At 43.4% G+C, this 19,107-nt stretch overlaps 1 protein-coding gene across 1 annotated transcript in view; it reads left to right on the top strand.

Annotated features, from left to right (window-relative positions):
- LOC144769145 (serine protease 27-like) overlaps positions 1-19,107 on the top strand; it is a 278,630-nt gene that overhangs the window by 198,705 nt on the left and 60,818 nt on the right. Inside the window, exon 4 of the mRNA XM_078653153.1 lies at positions 8,148-8,344. Coding sequence (XP_078509279.1) covers positions 8,148-8,344 — 197 coding nt within the window. The remainder of the gene's footprint in view (positions 1-8,147; positions 8,345-19,107) is intronic.

The raw sequence follows: 19,107 nt of genomic DNA, 5'->3' as shown, positions 1-19,107 counted from the left end.
TTATAAAATCCTAAACAGAAGCATTATCCGCTTGATTTGAAATTAAATGCTTTTTTACAATGAGCATTGAGCGTGAAAATCCATCTCAGCTTTGAGGTATAATGAGTGACTATGATTAATATGAGGCTAAGGGCCAATTATTTGGCTTGTTGAATTGTCTGTCTGTGTTTATGAAGATTTAATATTGGGAATCTCATGTTTATATTTTTCTTGTAGTGTGAATTATTTTATATTTCTGTAATCATTTATCGTCATGGAAATAAATAAAATGAAATGTTTTTCCACTCTAAAGTAAGCAAAAGAAGATTAAGTGTTGGGCTTTGGAGAGGTCAGATTTAACTGTTCCAACTCCAATCAGATCAACATTAGGGAAAGTGTGTGGTTTTGGAGGGAGGTCAGATTTACTATTACTACTCCAACAAGAGCAAAATGATGGAAAGTGTTGGACTTTGGAGGCATCAGGTGTAAAATGTCCACACCAATCTAAGCACCATTAGGGAAAGTGTTAGACTTAAGATGGGTTAGATTTACTATTCCCACTTCAATCTAAGCAACAGTGTAGAAAGTGTTGGAATTTGGAGGGGTCTGATTTACTATTCCTTCCAATAAAATATTTGAATATGGACTAAAAAAAGGAATTTGAAAATAGCTCTAAAATAATAAACACAATTATTACATATAAAACAAATACAACTTATTTTCGTAAATATACATTTTTATATTGTAAATAAAAAACATTTTAGGAACAAATTTCAATTAAAACACATGCCACCTCACTGCCATAAAATAAATATCAGCAATTAATTTCAATTAAATAGAAAATACTACAAAAATGCCATATTATTATTAATACAGTAAACATTAAATAGAGCAGTTAATATAATACATTAAATAAAAAAGAATTATGTATTGGAAATAGTAATTTATATGCTAAGAAATTTCAATCCAATGCAAACCCTGTAACCCGCTATGAAATTAACAATTTCTAATTATATAAAATTACATTTCATTTAAAAATATACCAAATATAGTATGGCATAATGAACACAAATATTAAAAAATACTAATACTGAATAATATTAAGATAACTAAATTGTAGCAAACTAATTAAACAATATTATATACAACTATATTAGAAAACAATATATACAAATTTATTTTAAAAACACTATTAAATAAGTAAAAAAACGGTATTCTTACATTCCATATTACATTCCACAGTATTCTTTCTTAATATCACAATATTATGGTAACTATATTCGAGACCCTTGATATGTTTGACCTGATATTTTGTTGGAATACCATATAAGCTATTTATGACTCTACTGTGGTTCACACCTACTTAGCCCCCATCTTTAACATTCATATCCTTGACAGTTATACACTCACACATCAACTTCAGGTGGCAAATCAGGGGGTGATGTCACCATCCTACGTAAAATAAATTTTCAATTTGCGACTGTCCCAGCAACTTTTCTTATTCCTCCCCATGCCTATTCTCCAATACTTGCTCTTCCACATTTTCTTCTCATCATATTTCATCTAGTATCCTCCTCCCAAGCCTAGAACAAGGCTACAAAAAGCTCTTGATATCTGACTCTAATTGTCTATAATGTACAGATACCATACCTCTTATATTTAACACCTATCTCAGTGACCCCAACCTCCAAGATAACCATTAGTTATTTCAGTTAAAAGTTATGAGAAATTAATTTTTGGGCATCACAACCACAATCCAATTCATCACACATACCACTGCACCCACTGACTGGAAATGTGACAATCTGGATCTATTCAAATCTGTCCCACATTCTCTGAGATGCCCGTAACCTACCCTCACAAACTGGTTGCAAAACAGTGGCATTCCAGTTATAACACCACCATAAAGCCACCTGCATAACAAATAAAATACATGATGGTGTTTTTGTGGAATTTTGCCATGTAAACATTCAAACAAACACTAAACCTTTATTCTAATGCCATCAACTAACTCTGATTGGCCCTTTACTAATCATGAAACTACTTTCTAGGCTCAGACTGATCAATATATGCCTCCACACATTAGAAAGTCCCTAAACCTTCTGCACTCTGTACAGAGACCCTAAATGCTGATAGAAGGATTAGCTGAAAAGACATGCCAGAGGGTGAAAATTCCCTAAATCTCTTAGCATAGTCAGAACTCTGAAAGCTGGTGCAATCATAATAAATGACAACATTCAGAAATAAATCTAAAAGTGTTTTCAAAGATTGCAAGCACTTCCACAGTGCACTTCCTTCTCCTCATAACCATACTGTATAGAAATCTAAAGACTTTAAAGGTTACTTAAGGAAATAATCATGATCAGTGATGACATCAACACCACAAATACTGACACTGATATAACTTTAATTAATTCCTGCCTCATCCACTTGTGGTACCTACAACCCTTAAGAATCCAATTTTTACCTAAAATCCTGAATGGTAACTTCTTAAAACAGTGCATTCTCTCTCACAAACATTGAATTTCTTCCACCTGAAAGCCTAATCCTTTACTTGATGTATCACCTTCTCGTTTTATGGAAGCATCTTCCCATCCTTGGTCACTTGCTACCACTCTAATAGGAATCAATTTGTTTATATAGAGCTCATTCCCTTCCTCACTCCTTCCATTCCACTGCTGCGGCTCAGCTCATACTTGGACTTATACAACTTCATATGTATTTGAGTCTTTGTGAGCAGTACTTACCTGTAGGACTTGGCACTTTTTGGCTAAAGTTCCCTAAACTTGTTGCTTTCCCCTAGACCTTTTTTCTGACATGGTGTTGCCAACCTAGATGCTTTGGTCACTTTGCCACTGTTGATCATGTCCAAAGTGCAAGTGCTCCCTGTGTAAAGTATAATGATAATTAGTTGTCCATGATTGTATGTTTGCCTTACTAGTAAAGTCCCTAGTAAAGTGCACTATGTGTGCCAGGGCTAATAATGCAAATGCTACTAGTGGACCTGCAGCACTAGTTGTGCCACCCACACATGTAGCCTTAAAGAGAGAACTCAGGCCTACCACTGCAGTGCCTGCGCAAACTCTGTTAAACTGCAATGTTGTCCTGACTAGTGCACCCTCTTGCCAGGCCTTACCCTTCCCTTTCTATGCACATCAGACACCCCTATGGTAGGTCCGAGAAGGTGTCATTGTCAGGGAGGCACCCAGAACTGGTTTGAACAGGGGTCAGTGCCCCCCTGAACACAAAGCCTTCAGAGACATTTAGGGGTATAACTATGAGAGGTGAAGTCCCTGAACTTTCGAGAAATGGATTGAGCAAGATTGAACAAGACTGAAGCTCCTTTGTGGTCAAGAGGAAGCTTTGCCAAGGGAGAAACAACTGAAGATACTGAAGGAAAAGACTGACCCTTGTTGTGTGTTCTGGGGCTGGCCTGCTGTTTGCTGTTTTAATGAAGGAGAGGCTAAAGGGACTTTGCTGTGTGCTGTGTCCCCCTGCTTGAAAGGACTTTTCATTGCTGTGTCCTGAAGTGACTTATCCCCAAGGGCCCAAGGTGAGCTGGCTCCCTGTTGCAGAAATTCAGGAACACAAAAGTTTCGAGGAGAGTCTCAGCAATGCTGTGTGCGTGTGCTTTGGGCAGCCTTAGACCTTCGTAAGGAGTGCCCTGTGATCGTGGGCACCTGGAGTCCAAGCGAGTCTCAGCGACGCTGTGTGCTTGTGCTTTTTGCAGCCTGAGCCCTTCGTGAGGGTTGTCCTGTGATCGGGTGCCCCGAAGTCCAAGTGAGTCTCAGCGAAGCTGTGTGCGTGTGCTTTGTGCAGCCTGAGACCTTTGTGAAGATTGCCTTGTTATCGTGTCCACTGGAGTCCAAGTGAGTCTCAGCAACGCTGTGTGCGTGTGCTTTGTGCAGCCTGAGACCTTTGTGAGGATTGCCTTGTTATCGTGCACCCAGAGTTCAAATGAGCCTCAGCGACGCTGTGTGCATGAGCTTCATGCAGCCTGAGACCTTCACGAGGAGTGCCCTGTGATCGTGCACCCGAAGCTCAAGTGAGTCTCAGAGACGCTGTGTGCGTGTGCCCTATGGCAGCCGGAGATCTTCGTAGCAGTAGTGGCCCGGACCGGCAGCCCGGGAGGAGCTGCGCCGCCGGCCCGAGCGGGACCTCAAGCCAACCTTGTCGAGAGAGGGCCCGAGTCCCACTGCCCGGAATTCACAAAGATTGAACCGGAGGCCAAGTCACTGGAAGAGGAGAGGAGAGTGAGATCGCACCCCCAGGTAACATGTGTCAACGCCTGGGTGGGGTGCGGGCTCAGAGGGAGATGCTCTTGGCCTCTCAGCGTGAGCCTCTAATTTGGTTTGTATCATGGCCCGTACTTGCCAAGGGAGTGGCAGTACCGGGGCTGGAGTTCAGAGCTTCACTTTTTGTTACACCATACCCGTGTAGGGGGCAACTGTTGACAGAAGCTCACTGTGAGTCAGCAGGAGTAGCAGAGAGACCGCCTAAAGTACCGTGATCGGTGCTGGAGTGTATTTTACATTGCATCATATCTGCATAAAGAACTACCTGATTAGTGTATTACGCATTGCATTATTCCTGCATAACAAACTACCTGATTAGTTTATTACACATGGCATTATTTCTCCATAATGAACAACCTGCTTGTCGTATGACGCATTGCATTGTTTCTGCATAACGAACTACCTGATTAGCATATTGCGCATTGCATTATTCCTGCATAACAAACTACCTAATTAGTGTGTTACGCATTGCATTATTTCTGCATAACAATGGTGGTGATTGTTGCATTACGCATTGCATTTTTCTTACATTGCAGAGTGCCTGATTGTTGCATTAAGCATTACATTATTTTTACATTGCAAAGTGCCTGATTCTAGCATTACAAACTGTATAGCATTGTATTTGGACTACAGTGGAACATTTAGAAGAGCTCATTAATATTGCCAGAACTTACAAGGACTGGCTGGCCTTACAATCGGCCAGGAGGAATATCACAAATACGCATATGTTAGATTTATATTGTGTGGTCTTATCGTATATCTTTTTATATAAATTTATACTCATTTTAATGAAACTCGTGTGGAGTCCATTTGTGGTATCATCATTCGGTTGCTGTAAGCGTGGTTGCAAATACTTTACACATTTGCCTTGAAGATAGGCCTGGCTGGTCTTGCCAAGCTACCAAGGGGGTGAGCGGGGGCTATCTGAGAAGGTATCCTTCCTTTCCCTGACGTAGAAACGAGGGTCCCTATTTGGCCTAAGGTACCTACCTCAGTCAACCAGGGATCCCAGGTCTAACATTACTCAACAGAAGAGAACTCGGCTTCAATATGCCACTGACATTTTAATTTGACTCCAAAGTACCAAAAGCTAAGAGCCATATCTACAAATCGGATCTTGCCTGGATGGCACCCAAGCATATATGGTTGCTTTTCACCTTATACCTAGTCCAACTAATATTGAATTATTTTCATAAATTGTTGCACATTCCTTCCTCAAGTCAATAGCTACTTCAGTAGCATGAATCTTGATTTATTATCATCTTGCTTCAATTAATTTAAAATGCTCAGATTTTTATATTGACTCAAACCTGTCATTCAAGGATCATCTGATGAGATAAACTAGTGCAGCCTTCTGGCATAAACCAAGCTGTTCCTCCCACAAATGTTCTACCTCCCCATAGTCTAAGTCCTCATTATATTTCGCATTGGTGGATTCATTGCCTTGTTAAAGGACCCCTCAAATATCTCTTTCTAAATTAAAGATTTTAGTACTCGTCGCAGACCACTGGATAACATGTCCAAAGAAACCAGGTCACATGATTTCAAGCGTAAATCAACCACACTGACAAATGACAAATACACTGGCAACTGGCAATTGCGTAACTCACCAGGCATCAATGGTTATATTTGAAATCCAAATATGTCAGAAAGAAAGTGCCTTCAAACAGGTATTCTCTGCATAAACTTACAGATCCTCCTCTTGCACCTCACACTAATTCCCAATTCCATAGGAAAAAATATGCATGAGGTGTCATACCAAAATGTTTGTGGATAGCCATGAGTTTTGCTCAGCTTACAGTCAATATTGAGCTAGTAAACTATCATATCCATTGTTAGTGTTTATATTATGCTTGTATACCACTGGTTGGTAAGGGGTGACCCATGGGTATCCCCATGGGCCCGAATGGGAAGGCTCCGGGCACAGGGGGGCCTGAGACAGGCCGCCAGAGTCTGATTCCGACTGCGGATTTGAGTCAGACAGCACGATTCGGAAAAGTTGTCTGAATCCAGCATCGTACTAGGTCGTTCGGAAACACGGCTCGTAGAGACGTACAATTCTGCTCCGTATGGTTTGGTCATTCCAAATATCATCTGGTTCTGATTGGTATATTCCTAACGCCTAACTTGCATCGTACTCGGGCGGTCGGAAACCTTTCCAAGTGGTCAAAAAGACACGTTTCCTATCAATTTGGACGAAGCAAGTGCCGTTAGTAGGCCTTCCTAACCGCATCGGAATTGGGCCCTAAGAAGTAGGTCATACTGGATTGACAATTTTCCAATCCATAACAGTAGGCCCTACCAAAATCAGACGATTGTATCTTACTAGGAAAAACTTCAATAATGTTTCTTGATTTAGGATAAAATAGGAAAGCAGAAACCTATGCATGTCTATACAGAGATTGCTCAGTGCCTTAGAGTGGGTGGCCAAGACTTACTATCCCTCGAGTTACATCAGAATTGTAAGGTAAAGCAGCACATATGCTGTGTGTGGCATGAAAGGAGAGAAGAAAGCTGCATAAGAGTATCCAGAACTGATACTGATCAGAAACATATAGGGCATAGATTTAAGGGTTTAGGAAATTACGTTTTCTTTGGATTTCTGCAAAGGAAGCTACTTTTGTCAGGTGCATGAAGGAGTGTACCGGGTTAGCCAAAAAGCTAGGATTCTACTAAAATTGGAGGATGGTGTTTATCTTCAGTAGGAGGTAGGACACTCGATACAAATACTTGATCTACCCTTTCTTAAAAGTATTTTAAGGTCTGATTCACGCACGTATTAGATACTCCCCTCAGATCGCTATCATGTTTTCAATTTTGTAAGCCATGGTTTTGTGAAGGCATTCAGTAGTAAAGTTTAAGATGCTGAATAGAACAGTAGCCAGGGCTGCAGATGCAGTACAAGGAATAAGGGATTCCAACCTACCTGTGACTCTAAGGGCCAAAATATGAGTCTGGCGGTCCGCGGACCGCCAGACCCATGGTGGCGCAGCATTGGTGGTCCAGCCACTGCTGCACCTGTGGTCTGACCAACCTGTTAGGACTTGAGCGGTTAGATCGTAATTGAACCACTGGCTTCACCAGGGAATTGCCTTTACCTGGTGGTGGCGCAGCGGTCAGGGGCTAAGTAATATGTAGGTTGTGGTGCTGCTGCACCGCCAAGCATATTACAAGTTTCAGGACAGCCAGCGGTTTCATGGAGGTCTTTCCTCCTTGAAATGGCTGACGGTGCTGGAACGAAGGGGACCCTACAGGGCCCGCTGTGCCCCCTCAGCCTGGGGATGCATGCAGGGGAGCACAACATGCGCCCGCTATGTGCATGCACCCAGGTTCCTGCACAGCATGGACTTTAAAGTCCAAAATTCACTGGTTTTCCCATTGTGGTGCCTCTTTCAAAGGCACCACACTTCAGTGGAACCGCCATACCGCCTGCCCCCCAGACCACTAGATTACTTCAGCTGCAACTCTTGGCGGTGCAGGAGTGTGGCTGTGGCAGGCCACTCGCCCCCCTGCACCGCCAAAAGTCATATTTAGGCCCTAGTGACATGGGAAGTTTTACAAACGGTGGCTGCAGTAACCTAAATTTTAATTTGGTATGGACGATCTAACTGAAATAAATAAAATATGTTCTAAAGTCGATCGAAGGCCTAATCATTGCGAGTTTACTGGAAAATATAGATTCATTGATGGCTACAGAGTGCCTTATAATATTCCACACAGAGCACCAGTTTTAGGCACCTGGACTTTTCTAAGATGTATTTTAAAGTTTGTTTTTGTCTGGCTGGTGTTTTTCAGGGCATACGATTCTCCAAAAGATTTCCATGCAGTTTTGGGAATGCACCAGTTAACAAAATGGCAGCACGATGGTAGGAGTTCAATGGTGAAGCACGTGATTCTCAACCCTCGCTTCCGAGGTACAACAGGAGGCGGGGATATCGCTTTACTGAAGCTGGAGAAACCCTTGACCTTCACAAGTCGTCTCCTTCCCGTCTGTCTGCCGGACAGCTCTGTTCATTTTCCATCAGGGATGGAATGCTGGGTAACCGGCTGGGGAAGCATTGCGGAACACGGTAAGACATATGGTTGAATAGGAAAATCCCTAGATATATCACAAAAATATAAGTTGGAAAACAAATGCACCAATCGTAATTATTATGTATTTTACAGAAGTTGTGACTCATAAAAGAAGGTGACAGGACATTCCTCATCGCTGTGTTTTTCTTTTTACACATTTATAGAAAATAATAAAACAGTTTACACACATCTTTAAGATGCCTACAAATATTCACTGTTAGATCTGGCACAGTCTCCCTTCCATTTTTGCTGTTGCTCATGTATTTTTGCTGGTGTTAGATGCTTTGGGCACTGTGCCACTGCTATCCAGTGTCACAGTGCAAGTGCTCCCTATTGTAAATTGATGTATTATTCAGTGGTTCCATGTTTGGCTATTTGGTTTACTTGCCAGACCCTAGTACCGTGCACTGAGTGTGCCCAGGACGTGTAAATCCAAATGCTGCTGGTGTGCCTGCAGCACTGGTTGTGCCACTCACAGGAGCAGCCCTGTAAAATGTGTCTAAGGTCTGCTATTGCAGAGCCTGTGTGCAGTCTGGTACTGTCATGCTGACTGGGCAAGTGTACCCACTTGCTAGTCCCTAAACCTTCCCTTTTCTTCATATTAGTCACCCCTATGGTAGGCCCTAGGGCAGGGTGCATTGTAAGTATAAGGTAGGACAAGCCCTGATGTGTGTGGCATGTCCTAATAGTGAATTACAGCCATTTTTGTTTTTCACTATTGCAAGGCTACCTGTTCTCAATAGGCCAGAATGGGCTGTTAGATTATTTCATGTTTATAATCCTAAAAGACTCGGAGAACATGGTAGAAATTTGAGTTTAGCATGTTTGAATTCAGAATAATAAAATACATCATTTAGTGAAGTTGATTTTAATATTCTGTGTTTGCAAATACCACTTTTAGAAAGTAGGTATTTGCTTGTCTAACCATTCTAACCTGCCTCTGCTAGGTTGTGTATTCCTTTGTCTAGTTTTGTGATTGGCATGGCTGGGGGATTCCAAGAGACAGGCCGAGTCACCCAGTGGTGAATAGAGCGATCTGCATCTAGATAGGAGGGAAGAGTTGCACCTGAACCTTGAATAGGGCTGTGCCTGCCTTCCACAATGCTGGCTTCACCCCCTGGGGAGTGGCTGATGTCTCTGCCCTGCACACTGAAAGAAGAGAAGGAGTCCTGTAAACAAAGTGCTCAAGGACTGTACTTGCCTTCCACAATGCTGGCTCCACCTCCTGGGGGGCGTCTGATGTGCCTGCCCTGCACTGTTGAAGGAAAGGAGAAGTCTGGTAAACAGAGTGCTTCAGAACTGGTTTGGACTGGGCAAAGGCCCCTCCCCCCTCAGGGAACAAAGGATTTTGGGGTATAAATATTGGGACCCTGATCCCATGAAACTAGATTACTTTTGGACTACAAGAAGAAACCTTTACTGAGGAGAGGAACCTGAAGAAACTGAGGAGAGACTATTCCCAAGCTGAAGTGCTGCTTGGGGGATTGGCCTGCAGTGGTTGCCTTACTGCCAAAGGAAGGAGAAAGGATCTTAGTGTACTTTGCTTTCAACTTGTGAAGTATCTCCAAGGGCTTGGAAAAGAGCTTGCCTCCTGCAGAAGTCTCGGAGACAACTGACTTCACCCCCAGCTCCCCAGAGTTCTTTTGGAAGTGTCTGCTGCTGTTTTGGGCCTTCTAAGGAACGGCGTGTCGCAAAGAGCTGGAAGCCCGACTCAACGAGAAGAAGCGTGTTGCCGTCGCTGGGCCTGCCGTTGCAACTCCGAAGGAGGGTGTCGCCGCTGGAACTGTCGCACTACACCGCATCGGAGAGAAGCGTGCCGCAACAAAGAGGAAGCGTGTCGCCGTCGCGGCTGCTTCCGTCACAACTCTGAAGGAGGGTGTCGCTGCTGTAGCTGTCGCATTGCACCACATCAGGAGAAGAATCTCGCAACGAGGTTGGATCATGTTGCCGTCACTGTGCCTGCAGTTCCAACTCCAAAGGAGGGTGTTGCACTGCACTGCATCGAAGAAGAGCACCTCGCATTCCCCAGGAAGCGCGCCACCGTCGGAGCTGCTGCCGTCGCATCATGGATGTCGCTGCTGTAGTTGTCGCATCGTGCGGAAGCTTCACACATCGTGGGAGAAGAGTGTTGCCGCTGGAGCTGTTGCGGTCGCATCGCAAGGGTGTCACCGCTACAGTCCACGCATCAAACCGAGAACTTCTCGCATCCCCGAGAAGCGTGCCGCATCTGGAAGATCTTCACGTCTTTATTTCTTTGCACCTGAAGTTTGCCGCATTCCCATCGCTGCGACACTTCTTGTTGTGGAAGCACATTGCAACCTAAGGTACATTGACGCAAAGTGTTTACATCTAAGAACTGAACTGAACTAAGCTTAAATCTACCATCGTAAAGTAATAGTATTGTATATTTTTGTCATTTATGGTCTTGTGGTAACTCTATATAAAGTATACTTATTTTTTATATAAAACCTTGTGTGGTGTCCATCTGTAGTGTTGTCATTGGGTTACTGTACGTGGTCACAAATGCTTAACACACAACGCCTCTGAGATAAAGCCTGTCTGCTCGTGCCAAGCTACCAAGGGGGTGAGCAGGGGTTATTTTAGGACTGTAATCCCCTTATCCTGACTAGAGGTGAGGGTCCATATTTGTCACAAGTACTTACCTGTGCCAACTAGAGACCCCCAAATCTAACATTCACCTTAAGGGAAACATTTGAGGAATATTATTTTTTCTGTAAGATTACAGATCGAAAGATCATAGAACAGCCCCTCTCTCCCATCCTTGATATTTTCTGTCCCCAGCACTGAAACTTCAAGTTATAACTCGAGGTAAAACAGGGGGATGTTTCATGGATCACTATTAGATTTCTAGATATGTGAGAATAATGTACATATGATAGTAATTGTGAATACAACATGTCCAGCGCACTCCATTTAACACCTTTGAACCTGATGTTGTCTACAGATGCTTTCAAAGACAAGCATTGGCAAAGTCAGCAGGTCTAGCATTGGACGCTGCCTTTCTGGCAATTCTTGTTTTGGGAAGTTTTTTTATCAAACTTTATTGTTCAAGAAGCTGCTGGGCCATCTTCAATCTGGAAAAAACCCACTGACTAAAGGCAAAAATAGTTTTTGTCTCAAAAATGCAGACATTATAATCTTTACTCCCGGGCATTGAAAGGAATTGTTGCACTTGGACTTGTTGGCTAAAGTTCACTTAAACTTTTTGCTTTTCCTCTAAACCGTTTTCCTGACAGAGAGTTCTGAAGTTAGATATTTTAGGTACTTGCCACTGCTAATCAGTGTGCAAGTACAGATGTTCCCTGTATAAATTGTAGTGGTGATTGATTGTCTCTGATTGGTATGTTTGCCTTACTAGCAAGATCCCTAAGTGATGTGCACTGTGTGTGCAGGAGCTAATACAAAAGAATGTGCAGAGAGGGAACATAGGTCTTCAGTGTAGGGCATTCACGCATTATGCTAAATTTGCATATTGTCCTGACAAGTGCTACCACTTGTCAGGCCTTACTTTCCCTTTTGCATACACATGGGGCACCCCTGTAGGACATCCAGGGTAACCCTAGGCAGGGTGTGGTCGAGGTAAAAGGCAAGACCTGTGCCAGTTTGGGTGCTAGGCCCTGACAGTGGAAAATACTACATTTCATTTTCCCGGGTGAAAGGCCATCCTGCCCATAGGACAGAATGGGGAGGCTGGGTGTAGTATTTTTAGCCTAGTTTCCCAAGAATTGGAAATGGAACAGTGAAGTTTGGCATGTCTGGACTCACAGCATCATAACACATCTTTTTGGGTAGATGGGTTTGTCGCTGTGTGTCGAGAAACTGCTGTTTGAGAAAATGCCTGAGTTTGTGCTTTAGACCTTTTTGTGTGTCTCAGCAGAATGTGAATTGCCTGACTGGATCTGGGAGAGGTGAGAAAGGCTGAGTGAGGGTGTGCCCCCGGGGAGTGGTGGAGATGGTGCCAGGCTGTCCTGCACCTGGAGCGGGGAGAAGGAGGGGCTTTGCGAGGTGAAGAGGCCTGGTTCAAAGCCATAAAACAAAAGACCCATCTCCCGCTGAGTGATTAAAGCTCCAGGTCCCCAGTATCAAAGGGAGGATGGTGACACTGGGGGGGGCGATATGCAGAACTGATTTAGGGAGGGGTCGGGGACCCCTGAGCACAAGGAAACTTCAAAGACAATGAGGGTATAACTGGAAAAACTGTAACCCCAAGACTTTGGTTATGTCCATTTTAGCACTCCAGGGGAAGGCACAAAAAACAATGCCTCCTGGCATACCTTCTTGCCAATCCCTGAACAAACAATCTATAAAACTCTTCTAGCAATCGACCCCTCCAATCACTTTTCTGACCCCCTACCTCCTCCCTTATTCAAAATGATAAAAACTTCTATCCTACCACTATGGGCAAAAATTGTAAAAACCTCTCTGAGACAATGTTCCTTACTGGACTGTCTTAAAATAGGGCAGGTCACACTTATACTAAAGAAATCTGACGCCACCCCATCTGATCTCAACAACTACCTCCCTATATCCAACATCTCCGCATTGGCGAAACTGTTGGAGAAATGTGTACAAGTACAATTATGCAATCATATTGAGAATTTGAACCTCCTAGACAAGCAACAAACTTGCTTCCGTCAAGATCACAGCACAGAATCTGCACTCACCCACATAATTGATAATATACTAAAAATGCTTGACCACAACAAATCATGCCTAATGATACTGCTTGACTTGTCCCCTGCCTTCGTTACGGTGAAGCACGACAACCTTTTGTCCCTTTTGGAAGGAAGGATGGCCCTCTCCGGCACGGAATTACAATGGTTCTCATCCATCCTAAATAACAGAACACAAAGATTCAAGATGAAGAACTCACTCTCTCAGCCCTTCGTGGTCACCTTAGGCATTCCACTCAGCCCTATCACCCATCCTCTTCAACCTACTAATGGAACTCCTGCCGATTGCATTGAAATCAGCAAATATTTTATATCACCTGTATACGGATGACACCCAACTGTATCTGAAAATCTCCACTCCAGAAGACTTCATTTCCCTCAACACTATTCTACAGAACATGCAAAACTGGCTCACTAACAACCACCTAATACTTAACACCAAAAAATCGGAATTCATTCTCATCTCATCACCCAATCACACACCTAAGATAGACCTATGGCTGAAACACCTAACCTCCTTTGACTGTGCTCCCCTCATCATTGACTCCGCAAAATCCCTGGGAGTCACCTTAGGCAAGCATTTGAATATGAAGACACACATCACTAATGCCACCAAGGGAGCTGATCACTAATTGAGTATATTAAGGAAACTCAAACACTTCCTCCCTCAGGCTGACCGAAAAATGGCAGTGCAAGCCCTAGTGCTACCAAGATTAGACTATGGAAGCACCACCCTCTGCGATCTCCCCAAATACAAGCTAGCTCCGCTGAGGGCATCACTTAATTCTGCGGCTAGATTGGTATCAGGAACTAAAAGAAATAGCCACATTTCTCCAACCTTGAGAGCTCTGAACTGGCTGCATACGAGGCAAGAATACACCTAAAGGTTGCCTGCATGACCAATGAAGCACTCCATAACAACACACCCAGTTACTTAGCTCTAAAGCTGGAATGATCTGGAGGATGCAGACAATTACGAAGTGCGAGTTCTTTACTCCTGAAACCACAATCCTTTCATGAAAAGAGAACTGGTTGCAGAGCGTTCTCGGGGATTACTCCAAAGATCTGGAACTCCTTGCCTCAAGGAGTACGTGGAATCCCATAATTTACCGCCTTTAAAAAAGAAGTAAAAATACTCCTAATGAACAAATTCACGTCCTAGGACTTGATTCTAGGCAGACATCAAGTCACCTATGCGAACCTCTTATCACTGTCTACCTCTTGTGTTTGGAAGGAGAATATTATATGTATGTTTATTAGCACAACCACCTAATGTTCAATAACTGTATATAGTGGAATGTTCTGCTGCCCTCTGGGATCATCATGTGTCGTCTACGGGTCACCTATGTTACCCATTTATTATATACCTGTCTTGTACATAATGACGAATACCTAATGCCTTATACTACCTCATATCTTTATGTTTTATAACTGTATACTGTAAAGCGCTCTGATACCCTTGTGGGTCACGTTCGTGCTATATAAAAACCTTATAAATAAATTAAATAAATAAATATGTTAATGATGTTGTCGAGAACAGTCTCGGTATTGTTCAGAGAAGTGCTAGGAGCGATTTGAAGACGCCGTGGACTGATCGACTCTCTTGCGGCTTTGACCTTTCTGCGATCAGGAAGATAACCTCTGCCTCAGGAAGAGTTGCTGAATAGGCTGAAGGAGACACTTGATCCTTGTTTTGTGATTTGGGGCTTGTGGGCAGTTTGTAGCTCTTGACCGAGGAGAGACTGAAGGAGCGCTGCAGTGGGTCGTGTCCCCCCTTCTTCCTGAGCAGGACTTTGCTGTGTGCTGCGTCCTGTACCCCAAGGGCCCGAGGTGAGCTGACTCCCTGTTTGGAAACACAGGAACATAAATGTTTCCAAGAAGTCTCAAGTGGCGCGGTGGTGGGACCGTGTCGTGGCAGCCTGAGACCTCCAAAGGGGTGCCTAAGGTGTTCGTGGACACCCAGAGCGAATCAAGACTCTCCCACACAGAGTGCTTGTCTCGGTGCGGCTACAGGTGTTGGAGCGCCTGTGGATTGTGGGCATTGTGGAAGAGAGACGAGATTTGGGACGCGCAGGGGGTGCATGATGCAGTGCAGTTCAGGCACTAGTGAAGAGTGCCGGGACATCGTGGGCACTAAGAAGGAGTGAGTCTCCGACACGTGGGTCAGTGGGTGGTGGTGTAGCCAGGGCATTAGTGGAGAGTGCCTGGTACCTTGTGTGCACCAGGAGGAGAGGTGAGACTCAGACGCGCAGTGTGCGTGTCATGGTGCGACCCGGACATTAGTGGAGAGCGCCTGAAAACCGTGTGCACCAGGAGATGGAGTGAGTCTCGGACGCGCCAGGGGTGTGTGTCGAAAGTGCCACCAGAGGTGCTGGTGAGGATTACCGGGGAGCGGTGAGCACCAGGGAGCAAAGAAGTCCTAACAGCGCTGGAGAGGAGGGCCAAGTGACCGGGCCCTCGAAAGCAACATGAGGTAGCATCAGCATCCCGTGGAAGGCTTTGTTGGAGGAGTTTGTGCTGAACGTTGGCGGTCCGGACAGGCAGCCCTGAGAGGAGCTGAACTACCGGCCCAAGTGCACCTTGCCCGTGGTGACAAGGTTCTGGAGCGGGCCAAGCCGCTGCTACAGGAGAGGAGAGTGGGTCGCACCCACCAGGTAAAGGGGATCATCGCCTGAGGTGGGGTGCGGGCCCGGAGGGACACTCTCTCGACCTCTCACAGCTGGCAGCTGTGTGTGCCTGTTGCTTCTGCCCAGATTTGGGTCCGTGCTGGTCCCAGATGGGGCAGTACAGGGGCCAGGGCTCGGAGTGGATCTTGGGTGTCATTGTTGATCCGTGTTGGGGACAACCGGTCGCACAACTTCTAAAAACAGTTGTATAACACTTTGCATATTTGCTGCTAATGAACTATCGAACTATTGGACAACGTCTGACACTAGAGGTGCTTAACGAGCTCAGGGGGCAGTGCGCTACACCCTACGTTATGTTTCTCTAACAGGATACAGGATCATAGCATAGCGCACTGCATTGGTTGTTTACTGCACTGTACTGAATTGCACTGTGACGCATTACCTTATTCCTTCCTTGCACAGGGCATGCTGGTGGTGATATGCATTGCATTGTCTTCCTATCGTACTATACGTAATTGCAGCGTGACGCATTGCTGAATTTCTTCTTTGAACAGGGCATGCTGGTAGCGAACCGAGTTGTTTTATCTTGTGTTGACTCAGTAGTGGGGACTTAGTACTTGATCTTGACACTACGCATTGCATTGTTTCACTGTGGCATGGTACAGGAATCTATTGTTAAGTAGTGCAGTATTCCTTGTATTTTGCAACGTGTGCGAATCTAGTGATTTACATTTACATTTACATTTAACCTGTTGAGAATGGTTAAAAGTAAGTGTAACTGTTGGTTAAAAGCGGTGGTTGGGGTTAGGACTTCCCAACCCACTGGAGACAATATTACCCAGTGTATATATGTGGGAGTTGTATTGTGTGGTCCTTTCACATATCTTTTTATATAAAGTATACTCGTTTTATACAAACTCGTGTGGAGTCCATTTTTGGTGACATAATTTGGATTGCTGTGGGCATGGTTGCACATACTGTACACTTGTGCCTTGGAGATAAGCCTGGCTGCTCGTGACAAGCTACTAAGGGGGTGAGCAGGGCTGTCTCGGACGGTGTCCTTTCTTGGCCTGACGTGGGAGCGGGGGTCTGGGTCACGCACTAACCAACAACGGTGCACGTGGGAACGTCGGTGTCTAACTGGAATAACTTTGGTTGTGGAGGTGCTCCTTGTGAAAGTGCAGTATGCCATCAGACATAATGAAGTCAGCCAAATTCTGAAACGGGCTGAAGCATTGCCCCTTAATGCATACTGGAGTGGTTGGAATAAAACAATGATTGACTCAACAACAGACAAATGGATGACATCTGGCAGGAAAACCCTGTCCGTAAGCATGTTGTACACCTAATTTCAGTAGAATCAAAAGGTCTTGTATTACACAAACCTAAAATCCCAATTGGTTTCACACTGTGAAAGAAGGAAAGAAAGAATAAATCATGAAAAAAGTAATAAAAAAGAAAGCAAGAAAGAACAAAAGAAAGGGTTGCAAAGAGCGATAGAGCACACTGATTTGCTTATATTCACAGTTCATGTGAGCTGACGGGAATAAAGAAAGAAGGAAAAAAAGGAAAGAAGGAAAAAAAAAGGAGGAAAGAAGGAAGGAAGGATGGTAGGAAGGAAAGGGAACGGAAGAAAAAAGAAGCGGAAAAGAAGGGAAGAAGGGAAAAACAAAGGTAATAAAGAGTGAAATAAAAAAGAAGGAAAGACAAAAGGAAAGAAAGAAGGAAGAAAAAATGAAGGAAGGAAGGAAAACACAAGGAAGGATTGAAGGAAGGAACAAAAGAGGGGAGGAAACAAGGAAAAAGAAGGAAACAAGGGAAGAAAGAAGAAAGATGAAAGGACAGAAGGAAGGAAAAAGAAAAAAGGAAAGATGGAAGAAAAAAGAAGGAAAACAAAAAAGAAGGGAAAGGTAAAAAAAAGAAAATGAAACCAAAGAGAAAGGAAAAAAGAAAAAAAGAAAAAAGAAAGAAAGGAAAAGAAGGAAAGAAGGAAAAAGCAAAGAACAAGAAGGAAAGAAAAAGAAAAATAGATGGAAAACAAAAGAAAAAACGAAAGACGGAAAACTAAAGGAAGAGGAGAAAATGAAGCAAAGAAAGAATGGAAATAAAGACAGGAAATGAATGAACACAAGTAGATAAAACCAGAAAAAAAGGAGTAAACCAGGCCACTCCAAAGGAATTGACAACAGCATTAGTAGAAGATGGGATCTAAGAAAGCTGGAATGTGCCCTTTGGTCCCATCAGAAGTGCCCAGATATCACATTGGGCTCTAAACACAAAGACACAACTAAAAGGATTAAAAACTAAAAACAAAAACACTGGCCCTGGAGGGAAATAAAATGCGTGTGGCTTAAGTAGGCTGACCCACTCCTCATGATATATGCTGTAGTGGGTGGAACAATAATGACACAACAACAGAACAATGGATGAAGAAAGGAGGCTGAAATACTCTTTCTCTTAGAGTATTCTACATATAATTGTAGTAATATCAAAAGGTTTTGGCTAATTACAGACCTAGAGTAGCTGGAATCCAGAAAAATGTCTCCAATAGGTACTAAATTATTATAGCAAGAAGTAATTGATTGTTTAATTCATTCTCCTGATTAAATTACAGTATTCAAAATCGATACCTATTGTTGCAGTTAACAAGTTTCACAGGTTCCTCATTGCTTACTAAATTAAAGAAGCACAAAAACAGGATAAGCATCATTCCTTTATTTCATACCTTAGTTCTTAGGCTGCTACAGAGTAGTTCTCACCCCCAATTCAATGCTAAAATCTTTTAATCACGTGTACACCACATAACTCTTCATTCTCCATTCGTTTTACTTCTAAATAACAATGTAATATATCACATGTCCTCACACGCAAATATCCAAGGTGGAGAAACCCATTTAGGACAGTGTTTCGAAGGATAGTTTTCTTTGCAATTCTAATTCTAATTATTGTATGTAAAAGGCACGTTGTCCCTCAACCTAATAGTTACCCTTATCTACAAAACAACTCACACTGTTAGCCTTTAAAAAAAAAACTAACCCCAACTCTAAGCCTAAGTCTTACTCTTATAATTGTCTTTCTCCCATTTCAAGTTGCTTTTTTAGGTTTCAGTTTTAGACAGCTTGTCCTATTTTTTGTCTGTAACCTACTGATGGCAGGATTGCTTTGCTGTCTGTCCCATGTGTATGCTTTTGATTGAATGGCCTTTTTCCCTAATATTGTGCTTGTCCCCCTAGTAATATTTGGTCTCACAATGTTCTCATAGGATGAGTTGTACCCTTGTCTTACTGAGTTGACAGATTAATTTTTGTATTCTCCATTTAACACTTCATATGAATGCATGTGTTTTCTTGTTCTCTCCCTTGCAACTGTCTATGCCCCTAACACTCTCTTTCCTGATGCTTACAACTTCACTCTCTGTCCCATTTCCCATGTTTCATG

This window comes from Lissotriton helveticus, chromosome 7 (assembly GCF_964261635.1).
Source record: "Lissotriton helveticus chromosome 7, aLisHel1.1, whole genome shotgun sequence".
Classification (NCBI taxonomy): Eukaryota; Metazoa; Chordata; class Amphibia; order Caudata; family Salamandridae; genus Lissotriton; species Lissotriton helveticus.
This window is presented reverse-complemented; position numbering and strand designations above follow the sequence as displayed.